We start from the raw sequence: 17,527 nt of genomic DNA, 5'->3' as shown, positions 1-17,527 counted from the left end.
AGCGTACAATGCTGTGGCCCAAATGTGCACAGCTGCTCCTATGAAAAAAGGAAATAACAGACAAGCATCAGCACAGACATCATTGTGACGCTTCCTGATATAACCCTTCTCAGCATCAGACATTCAATGACTTCACAATCCTGTCTACTGACAGGCCCCCAGTGTGCAGCCTTTGCAGCAGCCCTATTCGGAAGGAATGAGGCGTGTTCAGTGGTAGGCAAGCCACAGGCCGGAATAACTGGTGCACAACGTAAGCACATTGACGCCTGGCTAACAGGAACCCATTTTCACGCACTAGGAGCGGGCCTGCCCCCAGGGGAATGAAAAGCCAAATATTTCTGGTATCCATAACTGGGCAAGGGCCCTCCTTACCTGTGACAGGAGGCCAGATTGTGGCACTCCTGCCCACTAAGTCTGTTTTAGAGTTCCCAACTCTAATGATAAGCTCCAAAGCAGATAAGGAAAAGTCCTGAAGCAATAAGCCTCCAGACTCTCAGCCCCGTGCTAGCTACAACAACCATTTCCCCAACCCTCAGTGCACCAAAAAGCAATGGAATACTGAAAGGAGTCTCGCCTTGATCTTTTACCAGCAGATAAGTTTTAACTTGTTGCAGATACTGCATAGGTAAAATTGACCGACTTCCTGCCCACTGTCCTATGAGGTTGGAGCCTATTCCAACCTTCCAAGGCCCTGCACACAACAAACTTTATACAAGGGTCTCTGAAAATTAAAGCTTCAGTGTAACAGACATTGCAGCGGACTGAATTCTGATAGTTATAACAGCACGCCCAATCTGCAGCAGGTGGACCAAATACTGCAGGATCTGCTCAGAGGATGGGGGCCAGTTCATCTGAATGGCCGAGGACTGCCAGCTTAAGGCTAAGAAATCCATCCAGGCCTTCCCATAAGAGCTAAAAGCAGAAGGGGAAATGGAAGCTGCTGCTCTCTGTAATTACTAATTGTTGTCAAAATGCCACAGGTGGTCTGGAAAAGTCTGGCAGTAGCTGAGTGTCTGAAGCGCTCCATCTGAAAATGGGATAGAGTGTCAGCGACATCATTAGAGGATCCCGTAATCAGGAGCAGAAAGCACAACATTGAACCTTAAGCGGCGCAGCTCAAAAGCATGAGTGGAGGGGCGGAGACTCAGCTAAAGCGTGAGGACCGTTTTGCCAAGACGCTCACCACTGCCTGGTTATCAGACCAAAAGCAGATCCGATGTTCACTGAACTCCTAGGGCCACATGTGAACTGCTACTACAATGGGGAAAAACTCAAGAAAAGTTAGGTCACATGATTGCCTCACCACACCGGGCTTGAGGCCATGGCTTTGCACACCAGCAGCTCCTGAAATAAATAAATAAATAAATAAATAAATAAATAAATAAAACCAAAGGGCAAGGATCCAGCAGCATCAGCATGAACCTGAAAATCCCTGTGCAAGTTCCAGGTATCCTGCCATGGCCAACTACTATTGCATACATTTGGGATTGCAACCATTGCATGAGAAAGGCAAGGGGACCTCAGGCCGCAGGCAACCTGGCCTAGTGGGAAGGGAAGGGCGGCCTGGGGCAACCACTCTGCATGCAAGATTAATTAAGTGACCCAGCAAGATCGGATCTGATGAAGCATCACTTGCTACAGAGGAAGTATTACAAAATAAATTCCTTCAAGGCAGACAGCTACTCCATAGGCAAGTGGTATGTTTTTGCAACAATATTCATCTGGATCCCCGAATAAAATGGGAATAAGGGCAAAAGGTATTGAGCTATTGCTTGCCAGCTTCCAGCCCCCGCTTGGGCAGGGGGCATCTTGTGCTGCCATCATAATACGTAAATTTACAGGGCCGATGCTGGCCAGAACCCCTAAAGAAGTTCTGACAAAGCTGCCGCCGAGCCAGCTTCCTTTTCAGACACACACTCTGTGTAATGCAAAAAACACACTCCATGCAGCACACACACACTCCATGCAATGCAACTACACTCCGTGCAACACAACTACACACTCCGTGCAATGCAAAAATGCACTCTGTGCAATGCAACTACGCTCCATGGAATGCAGCTACACTCCATGCAATGCAACCACACACTCCGTGCAATGCAACTACACACTCCGTGCAATGCAAAAACGCACTCAGTGCAATGCAAAAACACACTTCAAGCAATTAAACTACCCTCCATGCAATGCAGCTACACTCCATGCAATGCAACTACACACTCCGTGCAATGCAACTACACACTCCGTGCAATGCAACTACACACTCCGTGCAATGCAAAACGCACTCAGTGCAATGCAAAAACACACTTCAAGCGATGAAACTACCCTCCATGCAATGCAGCTACACTCCGTGCAATGCAACTACACACTCCGTGCAATGCAACTACACACTCTGTGCCATGCAAAAAACACACTCTGTGCAATGCAACTACACCCTCCATGCAATGCAGCTACACTCCGTGCAATGCAACTACACCCTCCGTGCAATGCAACTACACACTCCGTGCAATGCAACTACACACTGTGCCATGCAAAAAACACACTCTGTGCAATGCAACTACACCCTCCGTGCAATGCACACACACTCCATGCAATGCAACTACACACTCCGCGCAATGCAACAACAAGCTCCGCGCAATGCTACTACACACTCTGTGCGCTGCACATACCCTCCGTTCAATGCAACTACATACTCCGTGCAATGCTCACACACTTGGTGCAATGCAACTACACACTCCGTGCAATGTGCCCACACCCACACACTCCGTGCAATGCAACAACACACTCCGTGCAATGCAACAACACACTCTGTGCAATGCACACACACCCTCCATGCAATGCACACCTCTGTGCAATGCAAATGCAAATCCCTCACGCAATGCAATGCAAATGCAGCCCGTGCAGCGCTGTGCCCTGCAATGCACAGAGCAAACTGCAATGCGGGCACGCAAAGGTGCTTTCTCCCGCTTGCATATTGCAAACGTGGCGCCTGTTACATCCCTCGCAGTGAGGGAACCACCAAAAGGCCCTCGACACTGGGCCTAAGTGTCCAGGTAGAGCAATGGGGGAGCATGCAGCTGTCCCATATAGGGACCAATCCTGCAACCTAGGCATTACCGGCACTATGCACTGACCAGCTGAGCTATCCAGGATGATCCCTAAAGACGCAGGACAGCCTCACCCTGACCCCTGTAGAGGTCCTGTCATAGTCTGCAAAAACTAAACCATGTAGGGAACCGGTGAAACCAATGCTTCATGGACCACATGGGGACACTATTCAGGCCGGAAACGCTTCCAGGCCATCGAATTCTAGGGCAAAGCCCTAGGATCACCTGCTAGGCCAGGCATAAATGTCTCCAGTGAAATAGCAGAGTTGAGGTAGCCCACAGCCTGTCCAGGTACCCCTGCTTGCCCTTTTAGAGGGAAGCACCCCTTCAAGAAACCCAAAGTTCTTTTACCACAAATGGGCCGAACTACAGAATAGCCCAAAAGGAGCAGTTTGTTTTGTTTTGTGATAACAATGGCTAAGAGGGGGATATGAACCCTGTCTCCCAGGTCCTAGTCCTACACTTTAGCCACTAAGCCACGTCTCTAAAATGGCAGTCGCCACTATCAGGGCAAAACAAACTCAACGAAAATAAACTTGTTCAGAAACAGCATAGTTCAAGAGCATATACAGAGTGCTCATAGTCATTGGAGGCACAGGGAGCCTCTGGGGCCCTCTGTCTGCCTCAGATATACATTAGCAGCAACTGAGCCTGCAAGCAGGTACATTCTTATAGAGAGGTCAGAGACTTAACAATTAACTGCTACCTGTAGCAGACTTAGGCCTGGAAGTAATGTGCAGGCCAAATAGGCCTCCCTGGCTCTGCTCTTGAGAATCTTAGTCTCCTAGCAATATTAAAAGAACTCAAAATAGTGCTCCTGCCCAAGGCTAGATTAATATTTGGCCAACAGCGCTGCACACACTCAAATAAAGGCAACCTTTGGGGGTGCTATAAACGAAAATGATTCCAGCTAAGCTGGGAACAGCCCTGACTAGCCCCGCAATTTACAACAGGAGAAATGGGGGAAACCAGGGGCCCTCTCCCTATTGGGAAAGGCAAGCCACAGATACAGGGAGAATCTTCCCATAGGGCAGGGTAAGGGGTGGGGTGGGAAATCGAACAGGAAAAGGGGGGAATTAAATTATTTAAGGGACTAAAGAGGTTTAAAAGAAGGGGGAAATAAATGAATGTAACCAGACAATGAGAAGATTGCATCACTGTCCTCCAGACAGTCCAAGTGCTCCATGTGATCCGGTGTCCACAGCGAAAGAGAAAGGAACATTCTGTGGACCCAGTATAAATAACCTCTGATCCCACCCCTTAATTGGCAACATCAAATTTACCCTAGTAACAACAACCACCAATCCATTCAATTCCCTTGCCACAGCCTGGCTAGCAACTAGGAATGCTTTTGCTGGCCCCAACGGCAACACGTGCTCTCTTTTAATGAGAACACGCTTTACCTAACTCGGGGTCAAACATAAAGATGGGCAAACCAGGCAAATATCTGAGGCACTGTGTATATTTGGAGAACCACAACCCTGTCATGGACTACCCTCTCAGCTATTGCTTTATTTCTGTAAGTATTTCTGACTTTCTCTAAGCAATTTGTATATTAATATCTTAGTCCATAGCCCCAAAAACAATTTATAAAAGCAATGTCAACACAAAATTAATGAAAAGTAGCATAAAGCCATATGCCAACAAAAAATCAGTAAACAACACTAAAAACCAGCAAGCAGAAGACAAAAAGTAATCTTTTAAGAAGTAAAACCATGGAATCTTAAAAGCTGGGGAGAACACAGGGGCTTCACCTGGCACCCCAAAACTTTGAAGGTGGAGAGAGAGCACTCCATAGCAGTGGTGCCACTCAAGTTATTCATCCTCATTTCTTTTGCTAACACCACATAAACTGGATGGTCACACTGGTGTGAATGTTCATGAGGAGGAGCGTATAATGCAAAAATGTAAAATATTTCTGCCTGTTAAACAGGTAGTGTATATGAGTGTGGGTGATTGTGATATCAATTCATTCATTCATTTGTCTGTTTGTAAAATGCCCCACCTTTCCTCTCAAGGGACCTTAGGATGGCAAACAACAAAGTAGCAAACAATACAATTAAAAATAAAATAAATTGCATTTTATATACATGTAAACATTTTAAGAATTGTATCACATTGTTCATTTTTGCCATCAAAGGGAAAACAGAATGAAGTAGAACACTTCAGGAAAGTATGTGGGTTCATTTTTCACTAGCCTCCAAGAATGTTCTGGAACTTGGTAAAACCTCACAGAACCTTCCAGACTTTCTCAGAACAGCATTTCCCTTGAACCTCCGGGAATGCCTTCGCCATGCCCTCCATGTTATGTAAGGGCAAGGTATTGCTAGTCAGTCAGTAAAATACAAAAATGAAGTTCAGAGCTCAGCTGCAGCATTTTGAACTTTGTTCGCTTGCAGTTTTATTGACTAAAAATGCCACTGGCCAATCGTTGGATCTCACTGGGGTCGTGCTTCACTGAGTGGGGGCAAAGACAAGAAAAGTAACCCACTGAACTGATGAACTGTGGTTAACATTCTTAAGGTGAGGCCAACTGTGGCATTATTTAACTCTGGCCTGTCCAATGTTTGTGCACAGATCCTTTTCTTGATGCTAACACCTATCAGTTTCTCTTAAAATTCAAAAGCTCTTATAAACCTAGAGGAAACTTTTGTTTATATTTGCTTGTGAAGGTTATGAATTAAAACAGACTGACAACTCCAAGCATGCAAAATTTGCCATCTTATATGAAAGGGATAAATAATGGGCTCAGGCTGTGTGTGGGCTACAAAGGCAATAAAAACATCGGGTATTCAGAAGCTGGACAACAGGGAGCAAAAAGCACACAAGTCTGTGTGAGATGGTGGCTGATGCACTATGCTTGCAGAGAGAAAGGAAGATGAGAAATGTGCTCTCTTTCTTCATGTGCCAAAGCAATGGCCAACCATATTTAACCCTATTCTCTACAGCATACAGCCTGCAGTTTTTAACCATGACAGTTTTGTACAATAAAATGCTGTGTGGTCATAGTTATGGTGCATGTGCATAGGATTGTAACCAAAGTGGTTGACTTCCTTCCTTTCTTTTTGCAACAAGGTCTTCACAATAAGATGAAGACTTTCATTTTGATGTTTTCCTGATAGTGTCCCTTTGTATGCTTGCATTCTAAATAAGCCATTAACAGCCTCCTCTCACATTTTCATAATGTCAGTTTCTAGGAAAGGGAAATAGCTAAGTAAAGTAATTATTTGAAGATCCTGTTGTTAATACTGCTCAGTTTTGCAACAGGTTACTGACTCATTCTTTAAAATGGAGAAAACAATGGGGAAAGGGGTTGACTGCCAGAACCTAAATTTGTTAAACTTTTCAGTCCCTTCTAATTTTATTCCAGTCTAGTAAACCACCAACCTTTGTTTTGTGAAGAAAATATGTTTCCATGAATTTTAATAAACATAGACAGGACGAAAATCCCTTCTCACTTTCCATTTCATATTTGTTTTTGCTTTAGCTGTTCCTACATACTACTAGTGTTGAAGTAGATTAAAATATATGACAAATTATAACAGAACCAGTCTTAGAGTACCTTGCTGCCAAATGCAATCAATTATTTTTCTATTACAATAATTATTGGAACATGCAGCATGTTGAGAATAGCTTGTACTCTCAAATTCAGTTAGCAATGACTAGGGGCCTCCAATTTAATGAAGCCCTGCAACTATAAATAGATGTGCCTATTCTACTGTGATTCACTGCAGTTGTTGGTATGCTTACCATTCATGTCAGTTAATAATAGGTACCTACTTGCCTGGGTTGGCCACATTTCTTTTTGGTCCTCTGCTCTCAGTGCTCTAGCAGCAGGGAAGGGAAGAAGGGTTTATTGGGTTGAATGAGTTTTAGCAGATGGGAGGAGGTTTTGATCCACAAAATTAAAAGGCTTTCACATTCGCCAGGGCAAAGCTCTCAGTTTCAATTTCTCCTGGTTTATCATTCTCCCAAACTTTTCCACATCAGTTTTCAGCTTTGTTTTGTTGTTTTTAAAAAGCCGTCATGAAAATTTATCAGCATTTGGATGCAAATTTCTCCCAATTTACACATTTATAGATGCCATTTCACCTAATACACACATTTTTGCAAAGCAATTTTCCCCAGCTATAATGCATTTTTGTGTGTTGTTTTCACTAATATGTGGGGGGTTTTTTAACACAATACCCTGGTCTATGGGTTTATGCATTTGTGTACACATTACTTGGCTGGAGAAGTGCAATGCAGAATTTGGAGAAATGTGAATTTCAAAGGAGGGCAGCATTTTGGTTCACAAATTGTTTCAGAAAGTATGAATTAGGTAGGATCACCTACCTAAGTGCGAACAGAATTGAATTTATCATTTATCCATACCCAGCACACCCCAAACCAGCTGCAGAACTTCCCCCAACCCTGAAGCTGGCATAGTTAATTCACCCTGCTCACCACCACTGATGGGAGGCAAATTAAGAAGGGGTGTGTGGAGAGAGAGAGAGAGAGAGAGAGAGAGAGAGAGACTTGACATCAAAAAATAATAATTCAAATGTACTCCACTTGTTTTTAATATTCATTTTGTAAGTCACTTTCAGTTTCACTTTTGGGGAGGAAAAATAGTTCAGTATTATTATTACTATTAATTCAGGAACATTTGAAGGCCCAAATGCAGCCCACATCTGCCATATTCCAACACAGGTAGTATAGTGTGAAACTTATCTGCTACTTAGCTGTCTCTTCCTTGATGTCCCTTCCCGCTTAATCTTCTGCTGCTCAGTCAGCTGTCGGTGAGTCTGTCATCTGGATGCTACCTTTATCAGACAGTCACAGTTATGTCCAGGTTCAGAGATAATCATTCCTTTGAAATCAGTGCCCAAACCTCTATTGATTTTTATGGAACTCAATCATATACCCACAAGAGTCTATAATCATTTGAAACCTCACACCATAAATGCTACTATTTTATTTTTCTACCAATGTACTACTTATAGCCGGTTGCAATAAATTCACAAGTTAGATTTGCTGTTGTTCTCTGGTGTTCAGTGTCTTTTTCTCCCCCTGAGATATCATTTATATAGAGATGTGTCATACTATCCCTGGGGCTTGTGTCTCTGAATACTTTTTCCTTTAAAAAAAAAAATTCCTCTTGAAGAGCCTTAATCTCCTTTTGCTTTCTCACAAAATGCAATAAACTATGATAATAACATTTTCTTTATCTCTCCTTTTCATTATCTTTATCTTTAATCATGTCGAAAGATTATTAGCAGTCAGTCACATTATATGTGGCGCAGAGATGGAGTCACTCTGGGGTAAAATATGTAAAAGGAAGAAGCTTTATCTCTTCTAATAAAAACTCCTTTGTGAAGCTGTGGTGGATTTGTCATTAGGAAACCATGCTTTGATACCAGGCAATTTCATTTGTGTTCAATTAGATTGAAGAATGATCCCAACTTTATGGAAGAAAGAATTAAGAAGTATATACCTTCTGAATGTCAGCAAAAATTATATCCCCTGGGCTCATGTATCTCATATGTTATGCATATCACTGGACAAGTGAGCTGTCATTTATTTCTGAGAGAATCTGTGAACAGCTTAATGGTTTGATGTTACGAGGGGAGAACTTGACATTATCAGGGCAAAATTGTGGTTCCATTTGCAGAGGTAACAAGAGGGAGCAAACCTCTTGGGGAGCACTGAAGGAAATGCTGGCCCTCAAGGCCATTTCTGCCTTGCCCCACATCCGCTGAAGAGCAGGGACTGTCTTTCCAGTTAAGTGACATTTGAGTAAACTTACCTGGAGCATCAAGCCCCATGAGTGGCAGACACAGACTGAAATGTTTCATTGGTGGTTACAACAACCACTGGAGGCAATTGCCTCCAGAAGGTTCTCTGTTAGAATGAGAGTAGCAGAGAGCAGTGCCTCTCTATTGCCCTGTGATGGGTGGGCAGGTTTTACATGAAAAGGTTTTTTTTGCCATGGTGGCTCTCATTATTTTTTGCTACCGTTGCATTAATTAGGGTGTGCCTGATTCTTCTCCAGCATTCTGCTAGTATTTAGAGTGGACTTGTCCCCATTAGCAACATTGACTGGTTGAGTAAAAAAAAAGGGGTGGGTGGGGGAGGGTGGGTGGGGGTGGGACAGAGAGAGAGATCGAGATCCCTTGCTTATTGATTTAATCTTTGTGGATTTGGTATAGAACTGTTTTTTCCTATGCATTGACTGTGCAGCTCTGTTAGCTGATTGCAGCATTTTTATTAATTGTTTGTATTTTTCATAATATTGTGTTTGTATGATGCTATTAGTTAGCCTGGGCTTTCTTTTTGAGGGAAAACTGCATAATTTTACAGGTAAAAACATTAACAAAGATGATGGTGACCTAGGCTCACTGCCAGCCAGGTATGGAGTCTAAAAGAGAGGTGATTTGCAGAGTCAGATTTGCAGACAGAATCAGCCAGCAAGGACAGGGTTAAGCACCACACTTACCTGTTGAGTCTTCACTGCAGGTACCCTCCAACCCCTACAACCTAGCTGGAAATCCTGCATTTCCTTCCTTGATTAAATAAGACACTCATTTAGATTCCAGCTTCCTGCAAAGAAAATTGTATACCAGGTAATCAATAAATAACAGCACTAAAAAAAATATATATTTCAATAATCATTTCCACTGGACCAAATGTGGCCCAATTCCTGTGGGAAAGCACTAGCCCAACTGATGGTCAGCTAGACAGTTTGTCCAGGCTACTTAAGATTAAGTAATCTCTTTCAACCCTATTAAAAAGGTAAAGGTACCCCTGCCCGTACGGGCCAGTCTTGCCAGACTCTAGGGTTGTGCGCCCATCTCACTTAAGAGGCTGGGGGCCAGCGCTGTCCGAAGACACTTCCGGGTCATGTGGCCAGCATGATAAGCTGCAACTGGCGAGCCAGCGCAGCACACGGAAACGCCGTTTACCTTCCCGCTGGTAAGCGGTCCCTATTTATCTACTTGCACCTGGGGGTGCTTTCGAACTGCTAGGTTGGCAGGCGCTGGGACCGTTCGATGGGAGCGCACCCCGCCACGGGGATTCAAACCGCCGACCAGATGATCGGCAAGCCCTAGGCGCTGAGGTTTTACCCACAGCGCCACCCGCGTCCCATCAACCCTATTACATAATAACTATTCTGTTGCATTGTTCTATATTGTTATATAGGTCATGCTCTGTTTTAATGACATTCACAGTTCTCCAGCTGTAGATATACACCCTCAGCTTGCTTTTGGAGCTCAAATTAGACAATATTTAATGATTCCTAAATGTGAGATGTCATATCCCCTCTAAGTGGAGTTTTAACATTTAAACTAATAAGCAGTTCGTTTGCTTTGTTCAAAACATTTTGGACTCTAACTGCCTTTGGCATTGGTTTGATTAAATGCTGATTTAATTGTCTGCATTGTGCCTACAAGAAAAATGAAAGGCACGCAGAGGTTTTTTATGATGGTTTTTCTTCCAGCAAAGAAAATGAATAAATGGTGGTGGACAAAAGGGGTACAGTTATGTGCACGCTGACATCAGCACCATACTCTGAAGTGCCAATGAAAATATTAGACAAAGAGATACTAGGGACCAATGCCAAGGGCTGGTCAACTGTGGTTTCAAACCTCCCACTCTGCTCTCATTTGTCCCATAACTCTTGTCCCACCCAACCTATGTTGGGAAGAAAAACATAATCCAAAGAATATACCGCCATAGGAACCCAAAGAGTAGACAGAGCTGCAAGTACACAGCAATTACTATATTCTCTGGGGAAATAAGGGGTATATATTTTACATGCCTGCAAAAAATAGGGGCTGGTGGGTGTAGGAGGGAGTATGTAGACTGCTCCCATTCAATTCTGGTTACAGTGGTACCGTGGTTCTCAAACGCCTTGGTACTCAAACTACTTGGAACCCAAACACTGCAAACCCAGAAGTTTAGCGTTCCGTTTTGCGGAATGTGCTCCATTTTGAGTGTTACACTTCTGTTTTGAGTGATACACTTCCGTTTTGAGTGGTACACTGAGGTCTGTCTGTTTTTGCTATTTTTTTTGCATTTTTGCTTTTGCAGCTCTTTTTTGTTTTGTTTTTGTGACTGTGTGGGAACCAGTTCAGCTACTGATTGATTGATTGTGTGACTGCAGTACATTGTTTATTGCTTTCATTTTATGGATCAATGATCTGGTTAGATAGTAAAATTCATGTTAAATTGCTGTTTTAGGGGTTGTTTTTAAAAGTCTGGAATAGATCATTCCATTTTGCATTACTTTCTATGGGAAAGCACGCCTTGGTTTTGGAATGCTTTGGTTTTGGAACAGACTTCCAGAACGGATTAAGTTTGAGAACCAAGGTACCATTGTATTTGCTTCATAACCTGTTGGATATACCAGTTTCACCACAAACTGGTGCAAATGGCATAGTGAAACCAGAGGCGCAACACGCATGATGAACTGCTTTCTGTGAATGTCTCACTAAATTGGAGCTGCCTCTTATCATTTGATTTCAAGTGCCCCCAATGTAATTGTGTATTTGTGTCAATGAGGGCCCCATTCCTGCCCCTCTCCACCTGGCCCAGGGTGGGGCCAGACAGCCTCATAAGGACTGCTGTGGCTGCTGTCCATCAAGGACTGGGGTATTTTGTTGGGAGTTTTTGCTGTTGTTGCTGATATTACTGATATTAACTTTTTGTAGCTTTATTTTTATGCGGAAATTGTTCAGTTTGGTTATGTAGTTTTTAATGTGTTTTATTTGTTTTTATGACTACTTTGCTATATTTGTAATTAGGTAAATCTTTTCATATTGCAAGCCGCCTTGAGCATTGTTTCAACTGTGGAAAGCCGGCATAGAAATAAAATGATGATGACTATGATGACTATGTTCTGACAAGGAAGCAATGTTCTTTCTACCACAGCACTGTAGACTTTCACAAGCTTCTTAGAAGGCAGCAATATGAGCTCAGAATAAAAACAATAGACCTCTGTCCATCTTTTACTAGATATTCTCCAAGTCCTCCTTATTGTAAGCCCTGGAATTGGTCACAAAAGGACAAGGTTCTAGGCATGCCAGTAGTAACCATAGAAAGGCAGGACTCTAGACACCTTCCAACTCTTCAAATTCTGTTCACATCCTGCAGATCTATTAGAAAAACTTGTGAGCTATTTTGGGACTTCCATGGGAATGAATCTGTGCATTCTCTGCTTATAGGCTATGCTGCTCTTTTGAGTTGATTACTGGTAGAAATTAAGAGGAGGAGAAGTAGCAGTAGTAGTGTTTCAAATTAGTGCCTGTCTATAACCCTGAGCTCCCAGCATGGGTTACAACTTAGAATGACTTAAAATCACAAAAAATATGGTGGGTAAAGAGACTTGTATTCAGCTTGCCCTGAAAAGTGTATTATGAAGATGCCAGATGCAGAAAGTGCATCTCTTATAACGCTAGACTATGGAGCCATCAATAACATTGAAAGTGGATTCAGGAAACAAAAAAAGGAAAGGCATTCATAACTAATGAAATTTCTGATTTTTACTACAGCAAGTGATGGCCATTAGTCTAGATGCTTTTCTACAAAGCTTTCTAAGATAACTTCCTTAACATTCACACCAGACTTCTTCAGTGAAGCACTACAAGAGATGTTTTAGTGTGTTTTGAAAGCTGAACACAGCAGGATTGCAGCTGAGAATACAGTCATAATGGGAATACTTTAGTACTTGTGTTTTTTTAGACTGTGGCTTTTTGAACGGTGAATATATCCTGAGATGGCAACTTAAACCGTTGCTATTGATACTGATCACTGTTGGATATAAGAGATGAATCTGCAGAAATAATGGGGGTGCTTTCAAGTCAGTGTAGATGTTGCATATGTTCCAAATGGATTATTGCCAACAGATTTGTGTGTTTTTTAAGAACTCATTGGATTTTCTGCAAAAAATGTTTATCAGAATTAAAATGGGGGTGGAGGTGACTAGCAATTTGTTGCTAACAATGCTATGTGGATTCTGCAAAAAACTTGCATGGATGAGGAATACTGTTCCACAATAAATTCCTGTCTGGAAGTACCTTAGATTTAAACTTTTGGAACAAGCAATGTTTTGTCTGATAAGACATAGATGATGAGTGTTACATGAATGGGCCTAATCTCTCTGTTTTCCAGGGATTTGTTTTCTGCCTTTGCTGCAAGCTTTGAATGTTTAAAGGGGGCTCTGTTTCTCTGTATATTTACAGCTTCATCACCCCTGTGGTCAGGGGACTCATGCTATTTTCTTGATCAGCTCTTATATTCTTCAGGCGATACTTACATTCATTTTTCCTCCTGCAGTTTGTTGCCCATCCCAACTGTCAGCAGCAGTTGCTCACCATGTGGTACGAAAACCTCTCAGGCTTACGCCAGCAGTCCATTGCTGTGAAATTCTTGGCTGTTTTCGGAGTCTCCATCGGCCTTCCATTCCTTGCCATAGCATATTGGATCGCTCCCTGCAGCAAGGTACAGATTGGTTAAGGTGCATGTTTGTTTATCATTACTTACACACTGTAAATTCCTGTGGGGCTTGATACCAAGGCAGATGCTTAACTAAGACCACAAACAAATATTGACATCGCGGTTGTAAGAGGGCTAGAAGAAAGTCTCAAGGGTTTCCTGTGGGGTGACAAAGGGATAGGAAGAAACCAGCCAGCCAGCTCTGAAATTGTTTTGAAATTTGTTCCCCAAAGTGCTAGAGATGAGGAGAAGAATGCTATTTAGAGACAGGTGGGGAAAGCACAAATAAAAATAGGAAATAAGGGATGGCATAATGGACGTGGGTGGCACTGTGGGTTAAACCACAGAGCCTAGGACTTGCCGATCAGAAGGTCGGCGGTTCGAATCCCTGCGACGGGATGAGCTCCCGTTGCTCAGTCCCTGCTCCTGCCCACCTAACAGTTCAAGAGCACATCAAAGTGCAAGTAGATAAATAGGTACCACTCCGGTGGGAAGGTAAACGGCGTTTCCGTGAGCTGCTCTGGTTCGCCAGAAGCGGCTTAGTCATGCTGGCCACATGACCTGGAAGCTGTACGCCAGCTCCCTCGGCCAATAAAGCGAGATGAGCGCCGCAACCCCAGAGTCGGCCACGACTGGACCTAATGGTCAAGGGTCCCTTTACCTTTACCTAATGCCAATTTTACTAGTTATTAGGGGTCATGTGTAGATGCAATTTTTGAAGAATCAGCTAAGAAACCTTGCTCCTGTTGTTACTACTAATCTCCTTAGGCCGGGTAGCCCAGTAACTAGATGATTGCAGGTTTCCTATCTGTCCCTTAGGCCTAATGACTGCTATTAACCCAAGCTGCCACATGCAGTACATTTAAGGGAACTGTCACATGAGGAAGGTGACACTGTAAGGCACTGTAGGTGACATGGTGCCCTCCAGATGTTATTGGATTACAACTTGCATGATCCCCGATCATGAGGTTAATGGGAGCAGTGGCGGACTTTGGACTCTTAAATTTCAGTGGCACCCTGTGCTATGCTAAAATTCAGTGTGCCCCCCCATGTGCCTCTCACACTCTGTTTTTTTTAATAAAATAATATTTATTGCTTTTAAACCTTACAAAGAAGAAAAAGAAAAGGAGGGGAAAAAAGAAATAAAAAGAAATAAAAAACAATGCAATACAATATATAAACAATACACCACACAACATTAACGCATTAAACTAAACAAAACAGAACAAAAACAATTTAAAAACATACATCATACCATTTCAATGCCTTATCTTTCATTCCCTTGTTTCATCGACTTCCTCTCACCTCCCTTTTTGTATTCCACTTCTATTAATTGTTTCAGCAATTCCTTTCCATCTTTCACTATTTTCTGTCATATAAATATCTTAACTTATTTTAACCTTATTTTCCATTAATACTATAATACTTATTTATGCTTAACTCCTTATAACACTTCTACTAAAGCCATATAATTTCATTCCAACATTTTTCTAACACTCATTAATTTTACCATATTTCTATAAATAAACTTTAAACTTTTTCCAATCTTCTTCCACCGTCTCTTCTCCCTGGTCTCGGATTCTGCCAGTCATTTCCGTCAAATCCATATAGTCCATCAACCTGGTGATCTTCTATCCGAGGCTCTTAACTCTTTTCCAGGTCCCTTCTGCAAGTCTTCTTCGTATACTTTGTCTTCTGCTGATCTTGTTATTAATTTCCTTCCTTTGATGCTGAAGAGTAGGTCTCGGGGGAGCTCCAACCTAGCAATGTTTTTATTCCTTCTCGACATGTCATCCACATCTCCGTGGTTAAAACTAAAATCCAAGAGATATTTCAGGACGTGTTTCAAAATCCCTCCAAATTTGAAGGTCCCCACAACTCCAATCTCTCCTGACCCAAGTCCAGATCCCAAAGGTCAGTAAATCCCTGCATGAGATGATCCATCCAACTTTCCTTCTCCAGTCCAAGCAGGGTTCCAATCTGACTTTCTCTGAATTCAGTCATAGAGGGCAACAACTTGTAGTCATCAAATTGCCTCTGTAAGGCTGGGGCTCTCTCCCTCTCCATTTGTATTACTTTAGGTTCAACAACCACAACTTTCTCCCTTGCTTTCTCCACCATTTGGCATGTCAAAGTAGATTCCTGTATCAGTTCCTGAATAGTTTCTGTGTAGATAATAATAATAATAATAATAATAATAATAATAATAATAATAATAAATTTTATTTATATCCCGCCCTCCCCAGCCGAAGCCGGGCTCAGGGCGGCTAACAATAATCAAATAATCAAATAATCACACATTCAAAATATTCATTATAAAAATTAAAATCAAATTAGTGGCAACCAATTAAGCAATATTCTGTGCAGGTTGCCAGAGGGGGGAGTCAGGCTGCGCCCTGACCAAAGGCCTGGTGGAACAACTCTGTCTTGCAGGCCCTGCGGAAAGATGTCAGGTCCCGCAGGGCCCTAGTCTCTTGTGACAGAGCGTTCCACCAGATTGGAGCCGCAGCCGAGAAGGCCCTGGCTCTAGTTGAGGCCAGCCTAACCTCTCTGAGGCCTGGGACCTTGAGGATGTTATTATTTGCAGACCGTAGGTTTCTCTGTGGGGCATACCAGGAGAGGCGGTCCCGTAGGTACGAGGGTCCTAGGCCGTATAGGGCTTTAAAGGTTAAAACCAGCACCTTAAACCTGATCCTGTACTCCACCGGGAGCCAGTGCAGCTGGTATAGTACTGGGTGAATGTGATCTCGCAGCGAAGACCCCATAAGGAGTCTCGCCGCGGCATTCTGCACCCGCTGGAGTTTCTGGGTCAGTCTCAAGGGCAGCCCCACGTAGAGCGAGTTACAATAATCCAGTCTGGAGGTGACCGTCGCATGGATCACGGTGGCTAGGTCAGGGCGAGAGAGATAAGGGGCCAACTGCTTAGCTTGGCGGAGATGAAAAAATGCCGCCTTTGTTATAGCTGTAATCTGCGCCTCCATAGAGAGGGAGGTATCGAAGATTACACCCAAACTCTTAACGGACGGTGCTGGCACTAATTGCACCCCCGCAAGAGATGGGAGTTGCCCCCTCAATCCCATATCGTCCCGGCCCAGCCAGAGGACCTCTGTCTTCGAAGGATTTAACTTCAACCGGCTCCCACGTAACCATCCAGCCACAGCTTCCAGGCATCTCGCCAGTGTGTCCGGGGCCGAGTCAGGATGGCCATCCATCAACAGATAGAGTTGGGTGTCATCAGCATACTGATGGCAGCCCAGCCCAAAACTCCGGACAAGCTGGGCGAGGGGGCGCATAAAGATGTTAAAAAGCATCGGGGAGAGAATCGCACCCTGAGGCACTCCACACACCAAGGAGTGGCGCGATGACAATTCCCCCCCAAGCGCCACCCTCTGTCCCCGACCAGAGAGAAACGAGCGCAGCCATTGAAGGACTGTGCCCTGGATCCCCACGTCGGCAAGGCGGTGGTCCAGGAGTTCGTGATCGACCATGTCGAAGGCTGCTGACAGATCTAGAAGAATCAGCAGCCCCGACCCGCCTCGATCCAGCTGCCTGCGGAGATCATCTGTTAGGGCGACCAGAGCCGTCTCGGTCCCATGGCCAGCGCGGAAGCCGGACTGGAATGGATCCAGAGCAGATGTTTCATCCAGAAACCTACCAAGCTGTTCAGCAACCGCTCTCTCAATCACCTTACCCAGGAATGGAAGATTCGAGACCGGGCGGTAATTGGATAGATCTAAGGGATCTAATGATGTTTTCTTTAAGAGCGGACGCACCACTGCCTCCTTCAGTTCCCCTGGGAATATCCCGGTGCCAAGGGACAAATTGATGATATCCCCCAGGGGGGCCCGCACCTCGTCTGGACACGCTCTAATCAGCCATGACGTGCACGGGTCAAGAGGACAGGTGGTGGGCTTTCCAGCTCGGAGGAGTCTGTCCACATCGGCTGGAGA

General features: G+C 43.8%; 1 protein-coding gene and 1 long non-coding RNA gene across 3 annotated transcripts in view; one reads left to right on the top strand and one right to left on the bottom strand.

Moving 5' to 3' along the window:
- TRPC7 (transient receptor potential cation channel subfamily C member 7) overlaps positions 1-17,527 on the top strand; it is a 122,801-nt gene that overhangs the window by 62,157 nt on the left and 43,117 nt on the right. For both annotated transcript variants that reach the window (XM_081850356.1, XM_081850355.1), the window contains exon 4: positions 13,419-13,583. In XM_081850356.1, the coding sequence (XP_081706482.1) occupies positions 13,419-13,583 (165 nt within the window). The remainder of the gene's footprint in view (positions 1-13,418; positions 13,584-17,527) is intronic.
- LOC309335399 lies at positions 1,564-2,629 on the bottom strand. Its single transcript, XR_014153472.1, has 3 exons — positions 2,386-2,629; positions 2,171-2,278; positions 1,564-2,129 (listed from the first exon to the last, which is right to left on the bottom strand). It is a non-coding gene; the product is annotated as an uncharacterized lncRNA (long non-coding RNA).

This window comes from Podarcis erhardii (genome assembly GCF_964252035.2).
Source record: "Podarcis erhardii genome assembly, chromosome: 2".
In the NCBI taxonomy this organism is placed as follows: domain Eukaryota; kingdom Metazoa; phylum Chordata; class Lepidosauria; order Squamata; family Lacertidae; genus Podarcis; species Podarcis erhardii.
The sequence above is the reverse complement of the archived record's forward strand: the minus strand, read 5'-3'. Positions and strand labels throughout refer to the sequence as shown.